This window comes from Jaculus jaculus, chromosome 8 (assembly GCF_020740685.1).
Source record: "Jaculus jaculus isolate mJacJac1 chromosome 8, mJacJac1.mat.Y.cur, whole genome shotgun sequence".
NCBI lineage: Eukaryota > Metazoa > Chordata > Mammalia > Rodentia > Dipodidae > Jaculus > Jaculus jaculus.
Window position 1 is genome coordinate 113975334 of NC_059109.1, and position 27429 is coordinate 114002762.

General features: G+C 43.2%; 2 protein-coding genes across 6 annotated transcripts in view; both read right to left on the reverse strand.

Annotated features, from left to right (window-relative positions):
- LOC101609903 (transient receptor potential cation channel subfamily C member 4 associated protein) overlaps positions 1-12189 on the reverse strand; it is an 81378-nt gene extending 69189 nt beyond the window's left edge. For both annotated transcript variants that reach the window (XM_045157538.1, XM_045157537.1), the window contains exon 1: positions 12007-12189. In XM_045157538.1, the coding sequence (XP_045013473.1) occupies positions 12007-12174 (168 nt within the window). In that variant the 5' untranslated portion in view covers positions 12175-12189. The remainder of the gene's footprint in view (positions 1-12006) is intronic.
- A 13887-nt stretch (positions 12190-26076) lies between these two features.
- Positions 26077-27429, reverse strand: part of LOC101612018 (ER degradation-enhancing alpha-mannosidase-like protein 2) — a 32326-nt gene continuing 30973 nt past the window's right edge. For all 4 annotated transcript variants that reach the window (XM_045157811.1, XM_045157812.1, XM_004668114.3 and 1 more), the window contains one exon: positions 26077-26653. In XM_045157811.1, the coding sequence (XP_045013746.1) occupies positions 26153-26653 (501 nt within the window). In that variant the 3' untranslated portion in view covers positions 26077-26152. The remainder of the gene's footprint in view (positions 26654-27429) is intronic.

Sequence of the window (27429 nt, forward strand, 5' to 3'; positions counted from 1 at the left end):
CCCAGGACCCACAAAAGCCAGATGCACAAGGGGGCATGTGTGTCTGGAGTCATATGCAGTGGCTAGAGGACTTCGTGTGCCTATTCTCTCTTTCTCTCTGTCTCTTTCTCTCATACATAAATAAATAAGATATTTGAATGATGAGACAAGAAGAGAAATAGAGCATCCAGATTGGAAAGAAAGCTAACTATTTGACAGATAGTATGATCTTATTTATCAATTACATTTGTAATAGCATCAAAAATAATAAAATACAGCCTGCAAAGCCTTATGACCAGGGTTCGATTCCTCAGTACCCACAAAGCCAGATGCACAAAGTGGAGCATGCATCTGGAGTTCAGTTGAAGGCCCTTTAACCACCGAGCCATCTCTCCAGCCCCTGTGGCTTGCTTTTTTCATTTAAAAAGCTCTCTCTCTCCCTCCCTCTCTCCCTCTTTTTAGGTTTTTCGCAAAGCTGGGTTTCACTCTAGTTCAGGCTACCTGGAACTCACTCTGCAGTTCCAGGCTGGCCTCAAACTCACAGCAATCCACCCACCTCTGCCTGGCTAAAAAGATCTCTTGATCAACACAAGCACTTAATTTTGTTACAATTCATTGTATCACTTCAGTGCTTTTTGCATCCTCTTTAAGAATCTTTACCGGGCTGGAGAGATGGCTTAGCGGTTAAGCACTTGCCTGTGAAGCCTAAGGACCCCGGTTCGAGGCTCAGTTCCCCAGGTCCCACGTTAGCCAGATGCACAAGGGGGTGCACGCGTCTGGAGTTCGTTTGCAGAGGCTGGAAGCCCTGGCGCGCCCATTCTCTCTCTCTCCCTCTATCTGTATTTCTCTCTGTCTGTCACTCTCAAATAAATAAATAAAAAATGAACAAATTAAAAAAAAAAAAAAAGAATCTTTACCACTCTGAGGTCATGAAGATCTTTTGTATCTCCAAGAAGCTCTCTTATTTGGCTTTAACATTTAGATATACACTCTTCTTGGGCTGGAGAGATGGCTTAGTGGTTAAGGTGCTCATCTGTGAAGTCCAAGGACTCATGTTTGACTCTACAAGTCCCACATAAACCAAATGCACAGTGATGCAAGCGTGCAAGGTCACACAAGGGGTGCACGCATCTGGTGTTAGATTGCAGTAGCTGAACATCCTGGCACACTAGGTCTCTCTCTGTTTCTCTCTCTCTCTCTCTCTCTCTCTCACACACACACACACACACACACACACACACGAAGGCCAATCTGTTGGGCTTGCTTCAAAAAAAAAAACACTTAAAAAATGTTCTTGAAGCTGGGCGTGGTGGCGCATGCCTTTAATCCCTGCACTTGGGAGGCAGAGGGAGGATGATTGCCATGAGTTCAAGGCCATCCTGAGACTACCTAGTGAATTCCAGGTCAGCCTGAGCTAGAGCGAGACTCTACATCGAAAAACCAAAAAAGAAAAAAAAAAAAATTCTTGTTCAAAGACAGTGGAATGAGATGGTCAGTGGTTAAAGGCATTGGCTTACAAAGCCTGGCAGTCCAGGTTCAATTCCCCAGCACCCACATAGTGAGATCGTTTACAGTAGCAAGAGGCACTGCATGTCCAATCATATATCCTCATTCTCTCTCTCCTTCCAAATAAATTATTGTTTTTTTAATCCTTTGTGCACTCTTTCTTGGGAGGCTACTGCTCTAAAAATAAGCAAGATAGAGAAGTCAGGATACAAGGTCTACCAAAATGTAAAAAGTTAAGAAAAACAAAGCAGCTCTGGGTTTGGTGAAGGGAGTCCCAAGAATACAGCTGTAAAGCACCTTAATAAACACCAGTCTGAACTCCAGCTAGTAAGAAGAACTTTCAAAAAATTCTTTTAGGGTGGGTTGGAGAGTAGTTAAGTTGTTTGCCTGCAAAGTCAAAGGATCCAGGTTTGATTACCGAGGACCCACATAAGCCAGATGGACAAGGCGGCACATGGGTCTAGAGTTCACTTGCAGTGGTTAGAGGCCATTCTGTCTATCTGCCTCATTATCTCTCTCTCAAATATATACATTAATTAATTTTTTAAAAAATCTTGGGCTGGAGAGATGGCTTAGAAGTTAAGGAGCTTGCCTGCAAAGCCAAAGGACCCAGGCTTGATTTCCAGGACCCATGTAAACCAGATGTACAAGGTGGCATATGCGTTCATTTATAGTGGCTGAAGGCTCTGGTATACCCAATCTTTCTCTCTGTTTCTATCTGCCTCTTTCTCTCTCACATAAACAAATAAGAAAAATTTTTTTGTTTGTTTGTTTTTTGAGGTAGGGTTTCACTCTAGCCCAGGCTGACCTAGAATTCACTATGTAGTTTCAGAGTGGCCTTGAACTCACAGCATTCCTCCTACCTCTGCCTCCCAAGTGCTGAGATTAAAGGCATGCACCACCACACCTGACAATAAATTTAAAAAAATAATAATTCTTTTAAGAGCTAAAGAGATGGCTTAGTGGTTAAGGTGTGTGCCTGGAAAGCCTAACAAGCCAAGTTCGGTTACCCAGTACCATGTAACGCCAGATACACAAAGTGGTGCATGTGTCTGGGGTTCATTTGCAATGGCTAGAAGCCCTGACATACCCAATGAATGCTCTCTCCCTCTTTCCTTCCTCCCTCCCTCCCTCTCTCCCACCCTCTCTGTCTCTCCCTGCTTGCAAATAAAAATTTTTTAAATATTTTAGAGGGCTGGGAAGATGGCTCAATGTTTAAAAGTGCTTGGCCGCAAAGCTTGCTAGTCCAGGTTCAGTTTCCCAAGATGCCTAAGTGGTACATGCATCTAGAGTTTGTTAACACTGGCAAGAGGTCCTGGCAAATACATATTCTGTCTGTCTGTCTGTCTGTCTCTCTCTCTCTCTCTCTCTGCTTGTAAATAAATAAATAAAACTTTAAAAAAAATTGAGAGCAAATTCTAAGTATATAGAAAGCAAAGCAAAACTTAAAAGCAGGGCATGGTGGTGCACACCTTTAATCCCAGCACTTAGGAGGCTGAGGTAGGAGGATCCTGTGAGTTCGAGGCCACCCAGAGACTACATAGTGAATTCCAGGTCAGCCTGGGCTAGAATGAGAACTACCTCAAAAAAACAAAACAATGGGCTGGAGAGATGGCTTAGCGGTTAAGCGCTTGCCTGTGAAGCCTAAGGATCCCGGTTCGAGGCTCAGTTCCCCAGGTCCCACGTTAGCCAGATGCACAAGGGGGCGCACGCGTCTGGAGTTCGTTTGCAGAGGCTGGAAGCCCTGGTGCGCCCATTCTCTCTCTCTCCCTCTGTCTTTCTCTCTGTGTCTGTTGCTCTCAAATAAATAAATAAAAAATTTATTAAAAAAAAAAAAAGAAAAAAAGATATATATGCTAGTCAAACACAGAAGACTCAAAAGGCTAAACATGGCATGTAACATCTTCAAGAGGCATTATGGTTTGGATATAAATGTACCCCACAAGCTCATGCTTGAACATTTGGTCCCTGCCTGGTGCTACTGTTCTGGGAAGCTGCAGAGCCTCTATGGCTACGACCGACCTAGCTCAAACAGGTCTTGACGGTTTGGTTCCAGCCAGAGTGCTCTGCATCCTGTCGGTTATGATGTAAAAACCTGCTGTGAGGCACTCCTAACATGCACCCATCCCACTGCCCTGCCTCCCCCATGATGGAATACACCTTGGAAACTGTGAGCCCCCCCGCCAAATAAAGCTGCTTTTCTTCCAAATACCCTATAGTTGCTTCTATCAACTATCAGTGAGGAGAAAAATAACTAGTACTTAAGGTATGGTTCCTAATATAGCAGTCTAGAAAGGACAAAAAAAGGGAAGAGATGAGACAAATGGTCATGGAAAGGAACTATCTTCTACAAGGGAATTTTCTATATCCTAACTCCAGTGGTAATCAGATGACTATGCATTTGTCAAAACTCACTGACTATACAATAAAAAGGGTGAATATGGGGCTGGGAAGGTGGCTCCGTGGTTAAAGGGGCTTGCCTGCAAAGCTTGACAAGCTCAGGTTCAATTCACAGCACAAGCTGGCAGTGGACCACACCTTTTAGGAGAATCACCAAGAGGTGGAAACCAGACCAGGGCCACAGAGTGAATTCCAGGTCAGCCAGGTCTAGAGCAAGACCCTACCTCAAAAAAACAAAAGCAAAAACCGACAACTCAGTACATACAGAGTCAGCTGTGAAAGTAGCACATTAATCTAACATTTGTTTGCGACAGCAAGAGACTTTGGCACACCCATATACATATGCACGTGCATGCATATAAATAAAACATTTCAAGGTGAATTTAGGCTGAGATATTATTCAATGTCAAAATACACACTCAGCACATGTGAGGACCCAAGATCAATCCCCAATACCAAAAAGGGGCAAAAAAGTGAATCTTAGGTATGTATACACTTGTACCCCAATTGAAAAAGAAAAAAGGGGGGCTGGAGGGATGGCTTAGTTGTTAAGGTGCTTGCCTGAAAAGCCAAAAGACCCAGGTTTGATACCCCAGGACCCACATAAGCCAGATGCACAGGGCGGCACAAGAGTGTGGAATTTGTTTGCAGTGGCTGGAGGCTCTGGTGCATCCATTCTCTCTCTCCCTTCCTCCCTCCCTCCCCTCCCTCTTTCCTTCCCTCCCTCCCCCTCCACCTCAAATAAATATTTAAAAAAATATATATCCCAGCATGGTGGCACATGCCTTTAACCTTTAATCCCAGCACTTGGGAGGCAAAGATAGGAAGATCGCCATGAGTTTGAGGACAGCCTGAGATTCCAGATCAGACTTGACTAGAGCCAAGACTTCACTTCTGAAAAAACAAAAAAAGAAAAGAAAAGAAAAGAAAGAAAAGTAACTAAATAAATAAAATTCTGAATTCAAGTCTAGTCTTTGCTGAGGAAGAAAACACATACTATCAAAAGACAGCTTTATAAGCATGTTACTCAGAAGCACTGGTTCTCGCTTCCTAGGTCCTTCTTTCACAAAAATGTAATCTGTAGTATGCATATCTGCAGTATGCACAGTGGTTGCCTCAAGAACATGGAACTCAGAGGTAGTGCAGAGTGTGAAGGGGGCCTTGCCATTTTTTGTCTAAAGCTTCACAGTACACAGTGATCCAGTCAACAGTCCAAACATTCAACTTTACAAGGAATTTTACTATGTCCACATTGTCTTACAAGGCATTTATTCTCACTTAAAAATAATCATTTAATCATGGTCTACTGTCTAAAATTATGGAAGTTGTCAATAATAAAAATCATTTAATACTAATAATCGTTTATGGGGCTGGAGAGATGGTTCAGTGCTTAAGATTCTTGCCAAAAAAATTATCATTGAATGGGGCTGGAGAAATGGCTCAGTAGTTAACATGCTTGCCTGCAAAGCCTAGTGATCCAGGTTTGATTCCCCAGTACCCACATAAAGCCAGATGCACAAAGTGGCACATGCAGTGGCTAGAGGCCTACTACACCCATTTTCTCTCTGCTGGGCACAGTGCTGCACACCATTAGTCCCAGCACTAGAGAGGCAAAGATAGATCATGGCCAGCCTGAGATGACATTCTGAATTCCAGGTCAGCCTGGGCTACAGCGAGACTCTACCTTGAAAAAAAAATAAATAAATAAAATCATTTACTTTTTTTTTTCAAGGTAGGGTCTCACTCTAGCCCAAGCTGACCTGGAATTCACTATGTCATCTCAGGGTGGCCTCAAACTCACGGTGATCCTCCTACCTCTGCCTCCCGAGTGCTGGGAATAAAGGCGTGTGCCACCACGCCTGGCTACATGTTGGTTCCTTTTTAACGTCTGAGCATGGTGATGAAAGAGAGCCATCCCGTCATCTCACAGCTGAACTACTGGCAGGTGTCATGTGGAGTTTTTTTCTCCTGGCATACTTGTGGTTTGACAGTCTACAGCAGCAATAATCTCTTGCATCATGTTCCCTCAACTGTCAACCCATTTAGTCAATGTGACATTTACAATTTTCATTGATTTATTCCCTTTACTCCCTTCCTTTTTGAACAAGTAAAGACTGGATTCCTTTAAAATAACCATGTTACTAGCCTGAGCTGTTTTTTTTTTTTGTTGTTGTTGTTGTTGTTATTGTTTTGTTTTTCAAAGTAGGGCCTCTCTCTAGCTCAGGCTGACCTGGAATTCACTATGTAATCTCAGGTTGGCCTCAAACTCAGTGATCCTACCTCTGCCTCTCGAGTGTTGGGATTAAAAGTGTACACCACTGTGCCCAGCCATCATGCCTGGGCTCTTGGGCAAAGTATGAGCACTATTAACTCATACCTATCCTGAGTGTAAGATAAGCCGATGCCTGTACATATCAAACCATGTACAAGGAGACAGACTTCTTAAAGGATTATTAGTGAAAATTAAATATGTTAAGTGATTCTGTTAACAAATTTTTACCAGTAGACACTCATTTCCTTTTTTAAAAAAATGTTATTTTTACTTATTAGAGAGAGGGAGAGAATGGGTGCACCAGACACATGCACCACCATGTGCATCTGCTTACATGGGGTTCTAGGAAATCAAGCCTGGGTCCTTAGGTTTCACAGGCAAGTGCCTTAACTGCTAAGCCATCTCTCCAGTCTCTACTCATTTCTTTTTTAATGGTGTTTGTGTTGTTTCAACATAATTAGGAGTGCACTTTAGGGTTCATAAGTGCAAATATTTTCCACTGAAGTTAACAGCACTCATACTCTCCCAAAAATCCCAGGCATGATGGCTGGGCATGGTGACACATGCCTTTAATCCTAATACTCAGGAGGCAGAGGTAAGAGGATTGCTGTGAGTTCTAGGCCAACCAGAGACTACATAGTAAATTCCAGGTCTGCCTGGGCTAGAGTGAGAACCTACATTGAAAAAAAAAAAAAAAAAACAGCAGCCAGGCATGGTGGTGCACGCCTTTAATCCCAGCACTTAAGAGGCAGTGGGAAGAAGATCACCATGAGTTAGAGGCCACCCTGAGACTACAGAGTGAGTTCCAGGTCAGCCTGAGCTAGAGTGAGACCCTACCTCAGAACACTAAAAAAAGTAAAAAAAAAAACAAAAAACAGTTCAGGTTATCAACTACAAAATAACTAAAGTTATTTAACTGGATAAAGTTTTCAGACCTGTTTCACTTAATTCTCCTAGCAACCATATGAGGCATTATCAGCATTATAAAAATGAAGAGGGCTGGAAAGATGGCTTAGTTGGTAAAGCACTTGCCTGCGAAGCCTAAGGACCCAGGTTTGAATCTCCAGGTCCCATGTAAGCCAGATGTACATGGTGGCACATGTGTCTGGAGTTCATATGCAGTGGCTAGATGCCCTGGAATGCCCATTCTCACTCTCACTGTCTTTCTCTCTGGCTTTAAAATAAATAATTAATAATAAAATCTTTTTTAAAAAAATGAAGAAACTGGGCTGGAGAGATGGCTTAGCGGTTAAGCGCTTGCCTATGAAGCCTAAGAACGCCGGTTCGAGGATCGATTCCCTAGAACCCATGTTAGCCAGATGCACAAGGGGGCGCACGCATCTGGAGTTCATTTGCAGTGGCTGGAGGCCCTGGCGCACCCATTCTCTCTCTCTGCCTCTTTCTCTCTCTGTTGCTCTCAAATAAATGAAAATAAAAACAAAAAAATTTTTTAAATGAAAAAACTAAGCTTTGGAGACATTAAATAACAATCTTGGGTAACTTAACTAAGTGACAGAAGCAGGATTCACTTCAGGTCCACCTTACTTCAAAACCTGGTCTTCTCCAAAAATTTCTACCACATGCTACTACATGGTTGGACCTTAAAACATCAAACTCGGGCTGCAGGGATGGCTTAGAGGTTAAGGTGCTTGTCTACGAAGCCAAAGGACCCAGGTCCAATTCCCCAGGATCCATGTAAGCCAGATGCACAAGATGGTGCTTGCTTCTGGAGTTCATCTGTAATAGCTGAAGGATCTGGCATACCCTCTCTCTCTCTCTCTCTCTCTCTCTCTCTCTCTAATAAATAAATGAAAAAAATTAAAAAGAAAAGCAACCCTGACACTAAAAACCTATGACGGGGGAAGTCATGTGCCCTAGGGGTGTAACATCTGCTTCTGTCTGGCTACATGTATATGCTATGCTCACCAAACTGCCCAGTAAGCACTTCTCTTAATATTCATACTCATATATTAATGCTACTCTCACTTTTGGTTAGAGAATCTTCTCTTTTCAGATGGCAGTGACCTTGGGATGACTCAGAAGGCACCATGTGCTGAGAAGTGACAGAGGAGTGCTCAGCACTGAAATATATCTATCACATCTTACAAAGCTCAAGGGTCCATTGCAGAAGAGGTGGTAGAAAGAATGTAAAAGCCAAAGGAAGGGTAGGACTCCTTACAACATGCTTCCCCCAGACACAAACTGGCCTGGATATTCATGACCTCACAGTGCCTGACACTACCTACACAAGACCATCATAATAGGAGGAAAAGATCATGACATCAAAATAAGAGAGAACTGATTGAGAGGGGGAGGGAATATGATGGAGTGCAGAGTTTCAAAGCAGAAAGCTGGGGGAGGGAAGGAATTACCATGGGATATTGCTTACAATCATGGAAGTTGTCAATTAAAAAATTAATTAATTTTAAAAATATAAAGAACATTAGGCCGGGTGTGGTGGCGCATACCTTTAATCCCAGCACTCAGGAGGCAGAGGTAGGAGGATCACCATGAGCTTGAGGCCACCCTGAGACAACATAATGAAGTCCAGATCAGCCTGGACTAGAGTGAAACCCTACCTTGAAAAACCAAAAAATAAATAAAATAAAAAAGAAGATAAAACTCACAGAAACAGAAAGTAGAAGGGTGGCTGAGAGGAGGAAAGAGGGAGTTGTTCAGTGGATACAATTTAGATTTGCAAGATGAAAAAATTCTAGAGATCTGTGATACATCAATATGAATACATTTAACACTACTTTAGTTATAAATAGTTATGATGGTAAACTTTGTTTTCTGAATTATTTATTTGCGGACATGCGAGATCCAGAGAAAATACGGGTGCACCAAGGCCTCTTGTCACTGCAAGCACCTTTTGTGCATCTCACTTTACATGGCACTGGGAAATCAAACTTGGGCCAGCAGGCTTTACAAGCAAGCTCCTTTAACCTCTGAGCCATCTCCAGCTCCCTTTTTAGTTTTTTTAATTTAAAAGCTTTTTAGGCAGGCAGGACTCTTGTTACTGCCTAGCACCTTGTAGTACACTTAACAAATCTGTTTTCTTTTTTAAAAAAGGGTTTTTTAGCCAGGTGTGGTGGCACATGCCTTTAATCCCACCATTCAGGAGGCAGAGGTAGGAGGATTGCTGTGAGTTTGAGGCCACACTGACACTATATAATATATTCCAGGTCAGCCTGAGCTAGACCCTCCCTCGAAAACAAAACAAAAAACAGGCATGGTGGTGTACACCTTCAGTCCCAGCACTTGGGAGGCAAAAGTAGGAGGACTGCTATGAGCTCAAGGCCACCCTGAGACTACACAGTGCATTCCAGGTCAGCCTGGGGTAGAGCGAGACCCTACCTCGAAAAACAACAAAAAGAATTTTAAACTTGGCACCTTCCTATTATGCCACATGACAAAATAAATGTGTACTGTGCTATGGAAATATGCGACAGTAAACAACTGTAGGAGAGGAGAGGAGTCTACTGTAAGAAACAGATTTTTTAAATATTTTATTTTTATTTATTTATTTGACAGTGTAAGAGGGGGAGAGAGAGAATAGGTGTGCCAGGGCCTCCAACCACAGCAAACAAACTCCAAATGCGTGCACCCCCTAGTGCATCTGGCTAACACAGGTCCTGGGGAATCGAACCTGGGTCCTTTGGCTTTGCAGGCAAACACCTTAACCGTTAAGCCATTTCTCCAGCCCCAGAAACAGATTTTTTTTTTTTAAGCTACTAAGGATCTTATGAAATATGAAGGTTCCCACTTTATCCTCACTATAGTTGTGGACTGGAGTTCCTAACTCCACCTCTGAAATAGCTCCTACACCTGTATACAACTTACTGCCAAAACAAGTAGCGAAAACCAGGCCCGAGAATATTCCAGAAGCCTTCTAACCTGGTGAGCTCCTCCAGTTTCCTAAAAGTCTAAATTTTACAGCATTAGAAACTAATTTTCTTAAACTGCCTCATTCATCATGCTAAAGAGCTACTACAGTTCACTGTCAGAACATAAGACTATCTGGAGACGAGCTTAGGATCACATTACATAATCTTTCCAAGCCTCAGTTTCCTTATCTGGTTTAAGAGATGAGACCAACACTGGCTCAAAAGACTAAGGACTACCATGCCTACTGGTCTATGCTTGTAATCCCAGCACTCAAGAAACAGATATAGGGGTATCACCACAAGTTCAGCATCAGCCTAGTCTCCACAGGGAGCTCTAGGCCAGCCAAAGCTACACAGTGAAAACACTCTCTCAAACAAACACTGTACCCCTTGCACATCAAAATGAGAATGTGCTTCACTAAAGGCAAGTCCCCTTTCTTTTTGTATGTGTATTAGAGTATGTGTGTAGTATATGATGTGTAGTGTATGCACAGGTGTGCACATGCACACACACACAAGCCAGAAAAGAACTCCAGGAGGCCTGCCATTACTTTATTAAGTCCCCATCTGCCTGTCCTGCCTACTCAGCTCAGTGAGGTATTCTGGCTTAATGGACAGAATTACTTCCAGGACCTAAAGGCAGCTAGCTACAGGAGAATGGAAGGAGGGTGGCTGTTCATCTGTAGTTATCCGATGTCCAGAAAATGTGGCTCACCCACAAGCGCTCCTTCACCTGCAACCCTTTATAAATATGGACCACCTCCCCTTTATTTTATTCTATTTAGTCATCTGAGCAATATTCTAGTGGCTCAAAATTAATTTCGGAATATGTAACGTTATACTGTAAAGTCTCACTCCCCTTCTCCCCACCATTCTTTCAATTCCCACTCTAGTTTCTGGTGTATTCTTCAAAACTTTATGTAAAAGCCCTACAAATTAAACTAATATTCTCAAGGTGAATACCTGGTACCACAGTGAGGGGGGCGGGAAGAATGAGGAAGAGCGAGACTAGTCCTATCTTAATATAGTGTCCTTCACGTATTCAAAAATAGAAAATACATATGTAATGAGCATATGCTGGGTACCTACTACAAGCCATGCACTTTGCGCATCATTAACTGATTTCCATCAGCCCCTATCTGCACCACCAATGCATGACCCCTCAACTATCTTCTCTGAATTTCATAATAATCTTAAAAGGTGGGCTACTAATTCTCACCATCTTACAAATGAGGAGACTAAGGCACTTAAAGATAACTTGCCCAACCAAAGAGGAGGGCTTTGAACACGAGCCTGACTCCAGTCCTCCCTATGACGCTCAACACTGGCAAGACAGTCTTCTGCACCGGTTGGAGCTTAGCCTAACGTGGGAGACAGACGTGGAAAGGGCAGACAACAAAGAAATATGCAATTACAAGCTAAGAAATTAATAAGAACGAAACGAATTGGGAGCTTTGACAGAATAAATAACGGGTTCCTGAGAGGAGGAGGAGGAATGTGAAGGAAAGGCCTCTGAGAAAATGACATTTATGATAGGCTAGGGAACCTTCTGGGGCAGGGCCTGCAGGTCCAATTCACCAGGAGGCAAACTCGAGGTCCATAGAAAGATATATAGCAAACTCGCCAGGGTTCCCCCCCCCCCCGCCCCGCCGACACGTAGACGTGGCGCAAAAAAAAAAAAAAAAAAGGAGGATCCAGAAACTGGGCCCAGGACTTCAGACACGCCATCAATGCCCACAGTAGCCCAGACCCCGCTCGGGCCCTGACCGAGGCTTTCTAAGCCAGCCGCTGCCCATCGTCCCACTGCGGCTGACAGCGTCGGGGCAGCACACGGGGAAACCATGCGACCGGCCAAGGGGGATTTGGCAGGTCCTGCAACGGGCCCGGAAAGGCCTCTTCCCCGGCCCCCAGCCAGCTCCAGACTGGTCCGCCCCGCCCCGCCCCTCCGGGCCGGCCTCGTACCTGCACCGCCCGGACCAGGCCCCGACCGGTCAGCTGGCCCTGCCGCAGCTGCAGCACAATGTTACCGGGCCTCGGCCGACCGCCCCATCCGCCCCACGCAGTCACTGTTGCTGCCGACCGTCTCCCTCGGCTGGCCCCGGCCCCAGCCGCTGCTGGCGCGGCCGCCATGTCTCCTCGTCGGACAAACAGGAAGCCAGCGGCCCCGGGGCCGCGTAGATTTCTACGGAGCGGCGGAGGACTCTCTACACCGCCCCCAGCGGACTGACGGCGAAGGTGCAAGCCGCGTGGCAGGAGCCCTGCGCGCCCCGAGGGCTGCTGGGAAATGTAGTCTCGCTCTGAGGCCGAGCGAGGTGATGGTGGTGGGGGTTCCTGGACCACCTGTTTTTCGCTCCCCCTCACCCCCAACCATCCAACATTTCTGCAAAGTTCCTCCAAGTCGAAGACCAATCATTGCGTGAGCACGCTTCCATTTCTTGTCCATTTGGGAAAGATGCAGCTGGCCAGTAAAGGATTCCAGGCTCCAGGCCAGGTGTTGGTCCTTGAGGTCTGACTCCTGCCTCCTCTCTGCCTCCAACTCCCTGCGGACCTCAACCAAATCATCGCCTTGTACCCCCTGAACCTCGTGGGGTTTTTTTGTTTGTTTTGTTTTGTTTTTTAATCCATTCAATTTCTGGTCCTCTAGGAGCCTGATCAGCCAACCAGTAGTTTTTAAGAATCCCACTGTGGTCCTTACACTAAGTGGGTAGCTGGGGGGAGTGTGCTGAGGTGAGATGAGTTGGGGGGGGGATGACAACAAATCTGCACATAAACAAATGCACAATGACCAACTGTATCAAGTAACTGGATAAGTTGTGGTACAGTCAAATGGAAGGAGCGAGAATTAGTAAATTATATTAACTGCCAAATGGAGCCCTGTTTTACTTTTTTCTCCACCAGACAATATATTCTCTCTACTCCAAACACATATTTTTCCCCCCAAGGTAGGGTCTCACTCTAGCCCAGACTGTCCTGGAAGTAACTCTATAGTTCCAGGCTGGCCTCAAACTTAGGCAATCCTCCTACACCAGCCTCCCGAGTGCTGGATCTAAAGTCACCACACCCAACTTAATATACTCCTTTAGTAAGCAAGCACCTTTTTAATCACTGAGTGATCTCCCCAGTCCTCATACACTCCTGGTGACAAGCCTCTGTAGCAGGATAGTGTTGAGCCTCCCCCTCTCCTTTTCTTGTAACATAAATAAGGAGAGTTGAGTATGATAAATTACATGTGAGAAAGACAGTGTCTCATAACTAAGGTGGCTGTAATTTATCACCCAATCCAGAACACCTTTGAGTGAAAAGGACATAACAAATAGTAGCACTGGAACAAGAGGCGTTTATGGGCACGGGCCCAGGCAAAATGAGGATGTGCTTACTGCCCTCATGTGCATTTGGAAGATGCAGTTCTCACTCATCTCAGGCGGTGAGTCTGCATTTTTCCATGAAATTGTCCCATTCTGAAATCTGCATGGGCCAAATAAAACCATCTGTTTATGAGTACTAAAAAGGAGACCAGAAACAAGTGCACTGACTCAATAATGGAAGTTCAGGCTGTGATGAAGGAGAAGGTCAATGGAGAAAGAAAGAAAAATTAGGTCTATAGGTTACACCAAAAACTGAAAACAGCCTCAGTCATATTAAAGCTAAGTATAATAAAAATCAAAGAATCATAAAAGTGGATTGTAGTGATGATGGTACTACTCCATAAATGTGCTATAAAAAAAAAAATCACAGGCTGGAGAAATAGCTTAGTGGTTAACGAGCTTCCCTGCTAAGCCTGAGGAGCCAGGTTCAAGTCCCCAGGACCCACATAAGTCAGATGCATAAGGTAATGCATGCATCTGAAGTTTGTTTCCAAACGCTGAAGGCCCTGGCCCACCCATTCCTTCTATCTCTGTCTCTCTCTACCTTTCGTTCTCTCTGCTTCTTTCAAATGAATAAATTAAAAAAAAATTTAATCGCTGAATTATACTTTCTAAATGAATGAATCTGTCAGGTGAGGTGGCACACATCTTCAGTCCCAGCATTCAGGAACCAGAGGGAAGAGGTTTGCTATGAGTTCAAGGCCAGTCTGGGACTACAGAGTGAATTCCAGGTCATCCTGTGGTAGAGTGAGACCCTACCTTGAAAACAAACAAACAAACAAAACATGAATTTTACTATATGTAAATTATACTTTAACAAAGTTCTTAAGATCAAAGTGTAAAATGATATGTAAATTTATTTTTAGCTGTCTCAGGACATACCACACTGACTTCCATAGTGGCTGTACCAGATTACAGTCCCACCAACAGTGTAAAAGGGTTCCTCTTTTGCTGCATCTTTGCCAGTATTTATTGTCATTTTTTTTTCTTTTTCTTGAAGGTTAGGGTCTCACTCTTCCACAGGCTGACCTGGAACTCACTATGTAGTCTCAGGGTGGTCTTGAACTCATGGTGATCTTCCTACCTCTGACCCCCAAGTGCTGGGATTAAAGGTGTGAGCCACCATGCTTGGCTTCATTTGTTTTCTTGATGATAGCTATTCTGAAAAGAGTAAGATGGGATCTCAAAATAGTTTTAATTTGCATTTCCCTGATTGCTAAGGATGTAGAACATTTAGACGTTTATATGTCATGTGTATTTTGGTTTTGGTTTTGGTTTTGGTTTTTCGAGGTAGGGTCTCACTCTAGCTCAGGCTGATGACCTGGAATTCACTATGTAGTTATATAGTCTCAGGGTGTCCTCAAATTCATGATGATCCAACTACCTCTGCCTCCTGAGTGCTGGGACTAAAGGAGTGCACCACCATACCTGGCTGTGTGTCTTCTCTTGAGAACTCTCTATTTCGTTCCATAGCCCTCTTGTTTTTCTTTTAGAGAGAGAGAATTGGCACACCAGGGCCTCCGCCACTGCAATCAATACCAATTCTCTCTCTCATAAAAGAAAATTACAACTAGCCAGGTGTTAAAAATTACAATTAGGAAGCTGGGAAAGGTGGCGCATGCCTTTAATCCCAGCACTCAGGAGGCAGAGGTAGGAGGATTGCTGTGAGTTCGAGGCCACCCTGAGACTCCATAGTAAATTCCAGGTCAGCCTGGGCTAGAGTGAGACCCTACCTCGAAAAACAACAAAAAAAAAGCTATTAGGAAAGAAACACCTAGATCATGTCACATCTATTAGCCATTATTATTTGGCTAATATCCATGTATGAGTTTTCTTGCATGTGACATGACATCAACAGGTGACATGAACATTATATTTAAGGTAGAAAAATAATAATAATATAGGAGATGGATAAGGAAGAAAGAGTTGTTAACTTGGATGGGAGGTTAATTGGAATTTGTGGAAATACAAAGATTTGGTTTAGGTAAGGTAGGAAGTATAAGATTAGTATTGAAGCAATATTTGAACTATCGTAAATTATTTTAAATTTAGATATGATAGAGATTAAGAAATTAACTAGGTTTAAAGTTTTCTTTTGTATTAAGTTTTAATATAGAAAGTTCATGGTCTTTACTTACTTGGTTCAAAGATCAAAAACTCTTATCTAAACTGGGAGTGGTGGTGCACACCTTTAATCCCAGCACAGAAGCAGAGGTAGGAGGATCACCATGAGTTCACAGCCACCCTGAGACTACATAGTGAATTCCAGGTCAGCCTGAGCTACAGTGAGACCCTACCTCAAAAAAACAACAAAAACAAAAAGTCTTATCTTTAGGAGAACTAATGAAAGTATATTAGGCTGAAAGGCTAAAACTTTTATTTGTGATAATTTTTATTATCAATTGTTTATTTTATAAACATAATGAATGGGATACTGTTTACAATTACAGAAGTTGTCAATAAAAAATAAATTAATAAAAAAGAGTGAAAAGAATAATGAAATTGTGTTTTATAAGATTATATTGGTTATGTAATACAATGAAATATATTTTATATAATTAGGCCCAATTTTATTTATTAGAATAAGTTTATAGCAAGTAAATTAAAGTCTTACCCAATAGGAAAACATATAAGAGTATAACATTTAAGAACCTATTGTTGGGCTGGAGAGATGGTATAGTTGTTAAGGTGTATGCCTGCAAAGCTTAAGGACTTAGGTTTGATTCTCCAGGTCCCACGTAGGCCAGATACACATGGTGGCACATGCATCTGGAGTTCATCTGCAATGGCTGGAGGCCCTGACGTGCCCATTCTCTGTCTCTCTGTCTCTCTCTCTCTCACTTACTCTGTCTGTCTCAAACAAATAAATAAAATAAGGCTGGGGAAATGGCTTAGTGGTTAAGGCGCTTGCCTGTAAAGTGTAAGGACCCAGGTTTGATTCTCCAGGTCCCATGTAAGTCAGATGCACAAGGTGGCACATGTATCTGGAGTTTGTTTGCAGTGGTTAGAGTCCCTGGTGTGCCCATTCTCTCTCTCTCTCTCTCTCTCTTTCCCTCTGTATTGCTAATAAATAAATGAAAATAAAATCTTAAAAAAATACTTTAAAAATAAAGAAATAAAATGTTTAAAACAAATACGGGAGACTTAGAAAAAAAAAGAAACCTATTATAAACGGGTTCTATGTAACAAAATAAAGATTTAGTTTTGATTTGCATGTCACATTTAGATAGAGTTTAAATAAATAAAACCAGTTAAAATATCTTGATATTGATATGGGAAACTAAAGCTTACAGAACTGGCACCAAAGATGGGGTGTAGAATCAGTCTATTTTTACATCAGCGTGAGTCCAAGGGAATCTCTTCTAAAGCCTGAAAAAATTATTAGATTAGTAGAGAGATATCTGTAGCTGTGTTGTGGAGTTAAGAAGAAACAAGAGGTTCTGGAGAGATGACTTAGTGGTTAAGCGCTTTCCTGAGAAGCACAAGGACCCCAGTTCAAGGCTTGATTCTCCAGGACCCACGTAAGCCAGATGCACAAGGTGATACATGCATCTGGAGTTCATTTTTAGTAGCTAGAGGCCCTGGCACACCCATTCTGTGCCTGCCTTTTCTCTCTCTGTCTGTTGCTCTCAAATAAATAAATAAAAATTAACAAAAAATTTTAATTTAAAAAAAAGAAAGAAACAAGATAATTTTAGCACTGGCCAGAAGCTATAATACAAACTATGGCCTTGAAATAGTACAAAACTACAGTGTCAGTACAAAAGACTAGGTAGCATGGGACATAATTAGCATTGAAAGTTTATTACAGCACAAGACATAACTTTGGGCCAGAGGCTTTAACTTTTTTCTTTTTTTAATTATTATTTTTTTATTAACAACTTCCATGATTATAAACAATATCCCATGGTAATGCCCTCCCTCTCCCCACTTTCCCCTTTGAAACTCCATTCTCTGTCATATCCCCTCCACCTCTCAATCAGTCTCTTTTTTATTTTGATGTCATCATCTTTTCCTCCTATTATGATGATCTTGTGTAGGTAGTGTCAGACACTGTGAGGTCATGGATATCCAGGCCATTTTGTGTCTGGGGGGACATGTTGTAAGGAGTCCTACCCTTCCTTTGGCTCTTACATTCTTTCCACCACCTATTCCACAATGGACCCTGAGCCTTGGAAGGTGTGATAGGTTCTCTACCAAAAGTGAGAGTAGCATTAATATATATGTATGAACATATATGTATAAACATTAAGAGAAGTGCTTACTGAGCAGTTTGATGAGCATAGTATATACATTTAGTCAGACAGCAGCATATGTTATAACCCTAAGGCTCATGGCTTACCCCTGTTTTAGGTTTTTAGTATCAGGGATGTACTGGAGTGGCCATGGAGTGGGCCCATGGAATGGACCGCCAGTTCAATTAGAGGGCTGTTGGTTTCCACCATGACAGATGTGCCACTATTGCACCCATTGGCTCACTTAGCCTGGCTGGCCAAATATAAGGCTTGCAGTGTTCACTATTGAGTATCTTCACTGGTGATTTCTCTCTTTTCCATTGAACTGTATGCAGAATGGCTTTCTGTCAGCTGGTCTACAAGGAGGAGGTTCTCAGCTCAGTTTCAGCAGGATTTTTCAGTGGCCTTGAAGCCCACGTATGTGGAGTCTTCAGCAATAGGGTCTTACCATCTATTCCTGGTGGGAAACTAGGGGCCTCTGCAATGGCCTATAATGTTTTGGGGCCATCAGGGACCTCCAAGGCCAAGAACTCACTGGAATGTATCCCATCCCTGGCACTGAAAATTGTATAGTAACAATCTTCTGAGTGTTCCATTGTCTGAAACTGGAGGATTTCATATGATTTATTTGCATCCTCTTAGATTTTGATTAGCCCTCCCTCCACCTTTCCTTTATTCAATCTCTTCCCCTGACCTTACATGGGTTAACTTTTCTTTTATTATAATATGAGGCATGATGTTATAAATAAATTTATCACCTTGTTATAGAGAATTGTTTGAACTATACAAACAAGTAAGGCAAGAGAAATACAGAGAAACAGCTTTTTAGAATGTAGGCATATCTTATTCTTTAAATATCTAATAGCATAGGCAGGACATGTATTTGGTAACATCTTTTTTTAATTTATTTTTTTTTAATTTATTTTATTTTATTTTTTCTCAGTTTTTTAAAACATTTTCCATGATTATAAAAATACTCCATGGCAATACCCTCCCTTCCCTCCTTTTCCCCCTTGAAATTCCATTCTCCATCATATCCCCTCCCCATTTCAATAAGTCTCTCTTTTATTCTGATGTCATGATCTTTCCCTCCTCTTATGATGGTCTTGTGTAGGTAGTGTCAGGCACTATGAGGTCATGGTTATTGAGGCCATTTTGTGTCTGGAGGGAGCACGTTGTAAGGAGTCCTTACCCTTCCTTTGGCTCTTACATTCTTTCCGCCACCTCTTCCGCATTAGACCCTGAGCCCAAGGCCCTACTTCTTAAAGGAAATGAGACAGAACCACTGAGTAGAATTTCATTGTGTGTCTGGCAAGGTGGAGCACACTTTTAATCCCAGCACTTGGGAGACAGAGGTAGAGGAATCGCTGTAAATTCCAGGCCAGATGAGATTACATAGTGAATTCCAGGTCAGCTTGGCTCAAAGTGAGCCCTATCTTGAAAAATAAAAAAAACAAAAAAACCATAAATATATATATATATATATATATATATATATATATGTATATATATATATGTATGTATGTATGTATGTATGTATGTATGTAAGACCTCCTGCCACTTCAAACTCCAGATGCCTGCACCACTTTGGGTACTTGGGGAACTGAACATGGGTCATTAGGTTTTGCAGGCAAGCATCTCTCCAAGCCCCTTTATTGGCTCTGAATAAGCTTAATTTAGAGGGTAGAGTGCTGGACACAAGGTAACCAAAATTCCCCAAGCCAGTGGCTCTGGAATTCCTTGTCTTGCAAGCAACAAAGACTGGCAGGTGCAGACACAGCAGGTGAGTGTGTTCAACAAGAGTTTATAGAAGGTAAAACAGAAAGTGAAAGTGAAGTTGAAAATGAAAATAAGGCAGAAAGTGGAAGAAAAAACAAAACACTACAACAGCGCCTAAGCTGGGAGGAATTCTAAGAGGGTAATCACATAGGGACTTGAATCAGGGATTTTTATACACTTGGTGATAGAAACTAAGTATCAAGTCCAGGTGGACTGCATTGGTCACTCAAAATGTGTACAAGGGCTTCCCATAGGAAGACGATTTGATACCTCTGGATGTAAATTAGTCATCAAGTTGGGGTGGATGGGTTACTATAAGTGTATGTGAGGGGCTCCAGACATATGTGCCACTTTGTGCAGCTGACTTTACGTGGGTCCTGGGGATTCGAACCTGGCTCCTTAGGCTTTACAGGTAAATGCTGTAACCGTGAAGCCATCTCTCCAGACCACCTATTAAACTTTCACAGAAAATTCACATAAATATAAATCATATGCCATGGTCAGTGTTGTCTTAAGTTTGCATCAGTCCCCTGGGAAGTCTGTCTGATGGTGGGACCAATACTCCAGTTCTTGATTTAGAAGCTCTGGACAGGACCTAGTAATTTCATGTCCACTGAACCCCAGTGATGCTAAGACTACCAGGGGCCACATTTGAAAACTAACAATCTGGAGACTTAATGACTGAAATCAAGCTGGCCACATGCTTGAACAGACTTGTCATGCTGTGATAATTGCCCCAGAAGTTTCTAATTATATTTTTATTTATACTATTATTATTATTCATTTATTTTATTTTTATTTTTGGTTTTTTGAGGTAGGGTGTCACTCTAGGCCAGGCTGACCTGGAATTCACTATGTAGTCTCAGGGTGGCCTTGAACTCACAGCGATCCTCCTACCTCTGCCTCCTGAGTGCTGGGATTAAAGGCGTGCACCACCATGCCTGGCCAAAAGTTTCTAATTTAATCTTCTCAGATGATTTTAAAAATCAGGCCAACATTATTACCTAAAAAAACAAAAAGCTGAGCTACAGTGAGACCCTACCTCAAAAAACCAAACCAAACCAAACAAACAAACAAACAAAAATACTGGCCGGCATGGCCCTCCCTGCCCCTACACATGTGCAAATAAAAATTTGTTTTATTTCAAAAATGAAATTAATATTTTCTAACTGAAAAGCAATGTTGTTTGGAAAATATTTCCAAAGGGTTTTTTGTTGTTTGCTTTTTTGGTTTTTCAAGGTAGGGTTTTGCTCTAGCCCAGGCTGACCTAAATTCACTATGTAGTCTCAGGGTGGCCTAGAACTCACAGTGATTCTCCTACCTCTGCCTCCCAAGTACTGGGGTTAAAGGCATGTGCCACTACACTTGGCCTCATTCTTTTTTTTTTTTTTTAAACTTTTAAAAAATTATTTATTTATTTGACAGGGAAAGAAGGAGTGAAAGAGAGAGAGAATGGGCGTGCCAGGGCCTCTAGCCATAGCAAATGAACTCCAGATGCATGTGGCTCCTTGTATAGCTGGCTAACGTGGGTCCTGGGGAATCGAACCTGGGTCCTTTGGCTTTGCAAGCAAACACCTTAACTGCTAAGCCATTCTCCAGCCCTTGGCCTCATTCTTGAGTTTTTTTTGTTGTTGTTTTTTTATTTGAGAGCAACAGACACAGAGAGAAAGACAGATAGAGGGAGAGAGAGAGAATAGGCGCGCCAGGGCTTCCAGCCTCTGCAAACGAACTCCAGACGCGTGCGCCTCCTTGTGCATCTGGCTAACGTGGGACCTGAGGAACCGGGCCTCGAACCGGGGTCCTTAGGCTTCACAGGCAAGCACTTAACCGCTAAGCCATCTCTCCAGCCCATTCTTGAGTTTTTATAATCTGTTTTGGACTTTGCATTAAAACAACCAACAGGGCTGGAGAGATGGCTTAGTGTTAAGGTGGTTGCCCGCAAAGCCAAAGGACACAGGTTCAATTATCCAGGACCCACATAAGCTAGATATACAAGGTGGCACATGTATCTGGAGTTTGTTTCCAGTGGCTGGAGGCCCTGGTGTGCCCATTCTCTTTCTCTCTGACTGTCACTCTTTCTGACTCTCAAATAAATAAATAAAAATAAAATATTTTTTAAAAAGAGTCATGTGGGGGCCAAGGGTGGTGGCATGTGCCTTTAATCCCAGCATTTGGGAGGCAGATTACCATGAATTTGAGGCCACCCTGAGACTACATAGTGAATTACAGGTCAGCCTGGGCTACAATGAGACCTTACCTCAAAAATAAATTAATTAAATTAAAAAATAAAAAGCAGTCATGTGGGGACTGGAGAGATGGCTCAATGGTTGAGGTGCCTGCTTGCAAAGCCTAACAATTTAGGTTTGATTCCCCAGTACCCATGTAAATCCTGATGCACAAAGTGGCACCTGCATTTGGAGTTCGTTTGCAGTGGCTGGAGGCCCTGGCGCACCCATTCTCTCTCTCTCTTGTCCTGCTTGCAAATAAATAAAGAAAAACTTTTTTTTTTTCCCAAAAAAGGGAGTCATGTGCCAGCTGGGCATGGTGGCCTACCCTTTAATCCCAGTGGGGAGGCAGAGGTAGGAGAATCATTGTGAATTCAAGGTCAGCCTGGGCTAGAGTGAGACGTTATCTCTAAAACAAACACCACCACCACCACCAAAAAGGAGTCATGTGGCTCAAGAGATGGTTCAGTGGTTAAAGGCACTTGTTTGCAAAGCTGGCCAATCTGGGTTAATTTCCCCATTACCCACATAAAGCCTCATGCACAAAGTGGTGCATGTGTCTGGAGTTTCTTGGAAGCAACAAGAGGCTCTGTGCACCCATTCTCTCTCAAATAAATAAATAAAATTTAAGATATATTTATTTGCAAGCAGAGACAGAGAGAGAAATAGAGACAATGGGTATTCCAGAGCCTACTGCTGTTGCAAAGACAAACTCCAGGCACATGGAGTTTAACTTAACTGCTCTCCAGACCCAACAACAACAAAAAATTAAATATATTTTATTTGCTGGGCATGGTGGCACACACCTTTAATCTCAGAACTTAGGAGGCAGAGGTAGAAGGATCACTGTGAGTTTGAGGCCACCCTGAGACTACATAGTGAATTCCAAGTCAGCCTGGACTAGAGTGAAACCCTACCTCAAAAAAACTAAAAAAAAAGCTGGGCATGTGTTTAATCCCAGCACTTGGGAGGCAGAGGTAGGAGGATTGCCTCTGAGTTTGAGGCCACCCTGAGACTACATAGTGAACTCTAGGTCAGCCTGGGCTAGAGTGAGACCCTACCTTGGAAACACACACAAACACACACACACACACACACACACGGGGCGGGGAGGAGAGAAGCCATTGCAAACTCCAGATGCATGTGCCCCCTTGTGCATCTGGCTTAATGTGGGTCCTGGAGAACTGAACTGGGATCCTTTGGCTTTGCAGGCAAATGCCTTAACCATTAAGCTACCTCTCTGGCTCCCCAACAAATATTTTTTCATTTATTTATTTGAGAGAGAGAATGGGTGCACCAGCGCCTCTAGCCACTGCAAATGAACTCCAGACACTTGCGCCACCATGTGCATTTGGCTTAGTGGGTTCTGGGGAACTGAACCTACATTCTTAGACTTAGCAGGGAAGTGTCAACCTCTAAGCCATCTCTCCAGCCCCCCAGTAAATATGTTTTGTTAAAATTTATTTGCAGGGAGAGAGAGATACAAGAGACAGAATGGGTGCTCCAGGACCTCCAGCCACTGCAAAAAGACTTCAGACCCATGTACCAGTTTGTGTATCTGGCTTTGTGTGGGTACTAGGGAATTGAACTTAGGTTGTTAAGACTGTGCAGGCAAGCACCTTAATCACTGAGCCATCTCTCCAGCCCCTAATTAACAAAAAAAAAAAAAAGAAGAAGAAGAAATCATAGCTGGATGTGGTGGTACACATCTTTAATCTCAGCACTCCTGAGGGTGAGGAAGGATCGCCATGAGCACCCTGAGACTACAAGTGAACTTCAGGTCAGCCTTGGCTAGCATAAGACCCGACCTCAACCCCCAACAACAACAAAAAATACAATTAATTTTTCCATATTCATCTTCTTTATTTTTTTTTTTTATTTTTTCGAGGTAGGGTCATACCTTAGCCCAGGCTGACCTGGAAATTCACTAGTTTCAGGCTACCCTCGGACTCACAGCAATCCTCCTACCTCAGCCTCCAGAGTGCTGGGATTAAAGGCGTGCACCACTACACCCAGCTAACTCAAGACTTTAAAGGTGATATTTTGCTGGGTGTGGTGGCACACACCTTTAATCCCAGCACTCTGAAGGCAAACATAGGAACATCACTTTGAGTTCAAGGCCACCCTGAGACTACATAGTGAATTCCAAGTCAGCCTGAGTTAGAATGAGACCCTACCTTGAAAAGCCAGGAAAAAAAATTATTTTCTTTATTTATTAGAGAGAGGGAGAGGGAGACTATAGGCACACCAGGGCCTCTAGCCACTGCAAATTAACTCCAGATACATGTACCACCATGTGTGTCAGGCCCCATGGGTTCTGGGGAGTTGAACCTGGGTCCTTAAGCTTTGCAGGCAAGCACCTTAACAACTGAGCCATCTCTCCAGCCCTAAAGTAATTTTAAGTTATAATGCTGTTTGGGTACACCTAGGCACCTGATAGGAAATAGATGGCTTGCTCAAATTAGGAAATGACGAGAGAGCTTAATAAAGAGGCTATTTATAAAGATGTGGGCAGTGTTGAAAATCAGAGATAATACAGTAATCTGAAGTTAGTAATGGTACAGCCATTACATGACAAACCCTAACCTAAAAGAAATAAAGAAATAGAAATGTACTGTCTATGCTGGAGAGATGACCCCGCAGTTAAGTGTGCTTCCTGCACAAGCATTTAGGCCTGAGATGCCTAAGTGTAAATCTCTGGAACTCATGGGCATAGCCACAAGGGCCTTTTACCTGAGCTCACAGAAACACACCCACCCCAGCAAGCTCTAGGATAACTAAGAGACTCAGATCAAATGAGAATGGATGGAAGGTCTGGAGAGATGGCTTGGTGGTTAAGGCACTTGCCTGCAAAGTTGAAGGACCCAGAACCCATGTAAGCCAGATGCACAACGTGACACGTGCGCAAAAGGTCGCGCATGCATCTGGAGTTCGATTGCAATGGCTAGAGGCCCTGGCATATCGATTTTTCCCCTTGCTCATAAATCAAATAAATTTTAAAAGTTTTTTAAAAAAAGAATGGGCAGAAGGGCAATGGAGCTGGACACCTGATGATGTTCCAATCCAGCCACCGTAGGCAAGCACATCCACATGCACACACACGTACCACACACACACATACATGCAGGAAAAACAAATATTACTGTATTAATTATAAAACAAAATATAGTATAAATCATACGTATACACACACATACATATATGTGTGTGTGTAGATATAGAGTGAGCAAATAAAAATTTTTAAAAATATTTTTATTTATTTATTTGACAGAGAGAGAGAGAGAGAGAGAGAGAGAGAGAGAGAATGGGTATGCCAGGGCTTCCAGCCACTGCAGACAAACTCCAGATGCATGTGCCCCCTTGTGCATCTGGCTGATGTGGGTCCTGGGGAATCTAACTGAGGTCCTTTGGCTTTGCAGGCAAATGCCTTAACTGCTAAGCTATCCCTCCAGCCCAGAAGAAGAGGTTTATAAAGGCATTGGTTTGGTCTGGAGGGTTGGCTTAGCAGTTAAAGCACTTGCCTGAAAAGCCAAAGAACCTCAGTTCGATTCCCCAGGACCCACGTCAGTCAGATGCACAAGGGGGTGTGCACATCTGGAGTTCATCTGCAGTGGCTGGAAGCCCTGGCATGCCCCCCCCCCACTGCCTCTTTCTTGCAAATAAATAAAAATAAAACTATTTTAAAAGTTTTTAAAAAAAGGAATTGGCTCAACAGAGACTTCAGAGACTTCTAACCTATAAATGGGCCAGGGGGCCCAATGGTATGAAGCACTCTCTTTTTTGAGGCCAGCCTGGGACTATAGAGTGAGTTCCACGTTAGCCTGTACTAGAGTGAGGCTGTACCTCTAATAAACAAAACAAAACAAACAAAAAAATAAGAAGCAGATGAGATGGGAAGAGGGGCAGACAAGATTTTGAGTAAATGCCTCCTTCCCAGACATTTAGAGAAATGGATGACTGAAGTGTTAGGCAGGAAAGGTTCAAAGTAGTATTGTTATGCTAGAAAGCATGAGAACTACCAAAGCTCAATGCAAGTTAATACACTGGTAACAACACAGCCCCCAAAGGAAGAAAGAGTCCATTATCAGCCCTGGGATCTCTGGAGCCAGTGACCTTGGGGTTTAGCTATTTTCCCAACTACGTGATTAAAATAAACTAAATTTGGGCTGGAGAGATGGCTTAGCAGTTAAGGCACTTGCCTTTGAAACCTAAGGACCCGTGTTAGATTCTCCAGGTCCCACATAAGCCAGATGCACAAGGCGATGCAAGTGTGCAAGGTCACACGTGCGCACAAGATGGTGCACACATCTGGAGTTTGACTGTAGTGGCTGGAGGCCCTGGAGTGCTGAATTTCTCTCTCTCTCTCTCTCTCGTAAAAATAAAATAAAATAAATTCACAACTGTTATTAGCATAAATCATCCAGTATGTAAAACCTGATAGCCCAAAGCAGATTTATTATAACAGTTTAGTCTCAAATAACAAAAACGGGAAATCTTCCAGTGGTTAAGAGGAATCGAGGAAAACCTGCCCCAGCAGTGCCAGTTTAGAGGTAAAAGGCTGGCTGGGGCAGCTGAGCAGTGGGCTTCTCTGCTTGGTAGACTTCTTCTCTCTTACCTGGTCATGGTTCTCAGGAGAGGCGGGGGTGATGGGCCCTGCTGGGGGTTCCCAGGGCCCGGAACTCACTGTCTTTCTGTGAGATTTTGACCTGTTTTGTTTGAGTGAATAGAATTCCCTCATCAAGTCTTCTACCTCCCACTGCTCCTCCTTCAGCCTCTGACAGCAGTGCAGGGCAGCCGGGTCAATGGGATGGGCTTCGGTATTGAAGATGTACCCCCCAGCCCCCAGGATGCACTCCCCATAGGGCGTCAGCACAGAGTCAAAGGTGGAGCCGTTGTTGTGGATGAAGTTGTTTGGGTCAAACAGAAGGTAGAGGTATTTCACAGTCTCGGCCAGGAAGAAAGATTCCATCCGGTTGTCAAGCTTGTGGTCCCGGAGATCTTTGATCTACCAAATGAGAAAAAGAGGAAAATTAGGGCTGGGTGTGGTCATACATGCCTTTAATCCCAGCACTCTGGAGGCTGAGGCAGAAGGATTGCCATGAGTTTAAAGATAGCCTAGGGGACTGGAGAGATGGCTTAGCGGTTAAGGCACTTGCCTGCAAAGCCTACGGATCCAGGTTCGGTTCCCTAGGATCCACATAAGCCAGATGCACAAGGTGGCACATACACCTGGAGTTTGTTTGCAGTGGCTGGAGCCTGGGGTGCCCATTCTCTCTATCTGCCTCTCTTTCTCAAATACATACAGCCTAGGACTACAGAGTAAGCTCCAGGTCAGCTAGGACTAGAGTAAAACCCTACCTTGGAAAACAAAACAAAATAAAACAGAACAAAAAAGCCCACAATGATCTTCCGAAAGAAAGTCTGTAGTGAAAAACCCACAAGCCAAGTTAGAACATCTTCAGTTTGGTAGTAAGGGTCAGGCAACCCCCTTCACAAACTCCTGTTCGGCCGTTAAACAGCTGAGCGTGCTTGGGTGCACTGCTTCTCGGAGCCTCCTTCTTTTCCAAGCTACGACCACTGCTCACTGGGATTACCACACAGACTTGGCATGAGGCCTCCATCCTTACCCTAAAGTATACTTAATATCACGAGTCTTACCTGTCACTTCTCTTTATAAAAAATATTATTTATATTTATTTGAGAGAGAAAGAAAGGGAGAGAGAGGAGCAGAGACAGAGGAGAGAAAGAGAAAATGGGTGTGCCAGGGCCTCCAGCCACTGC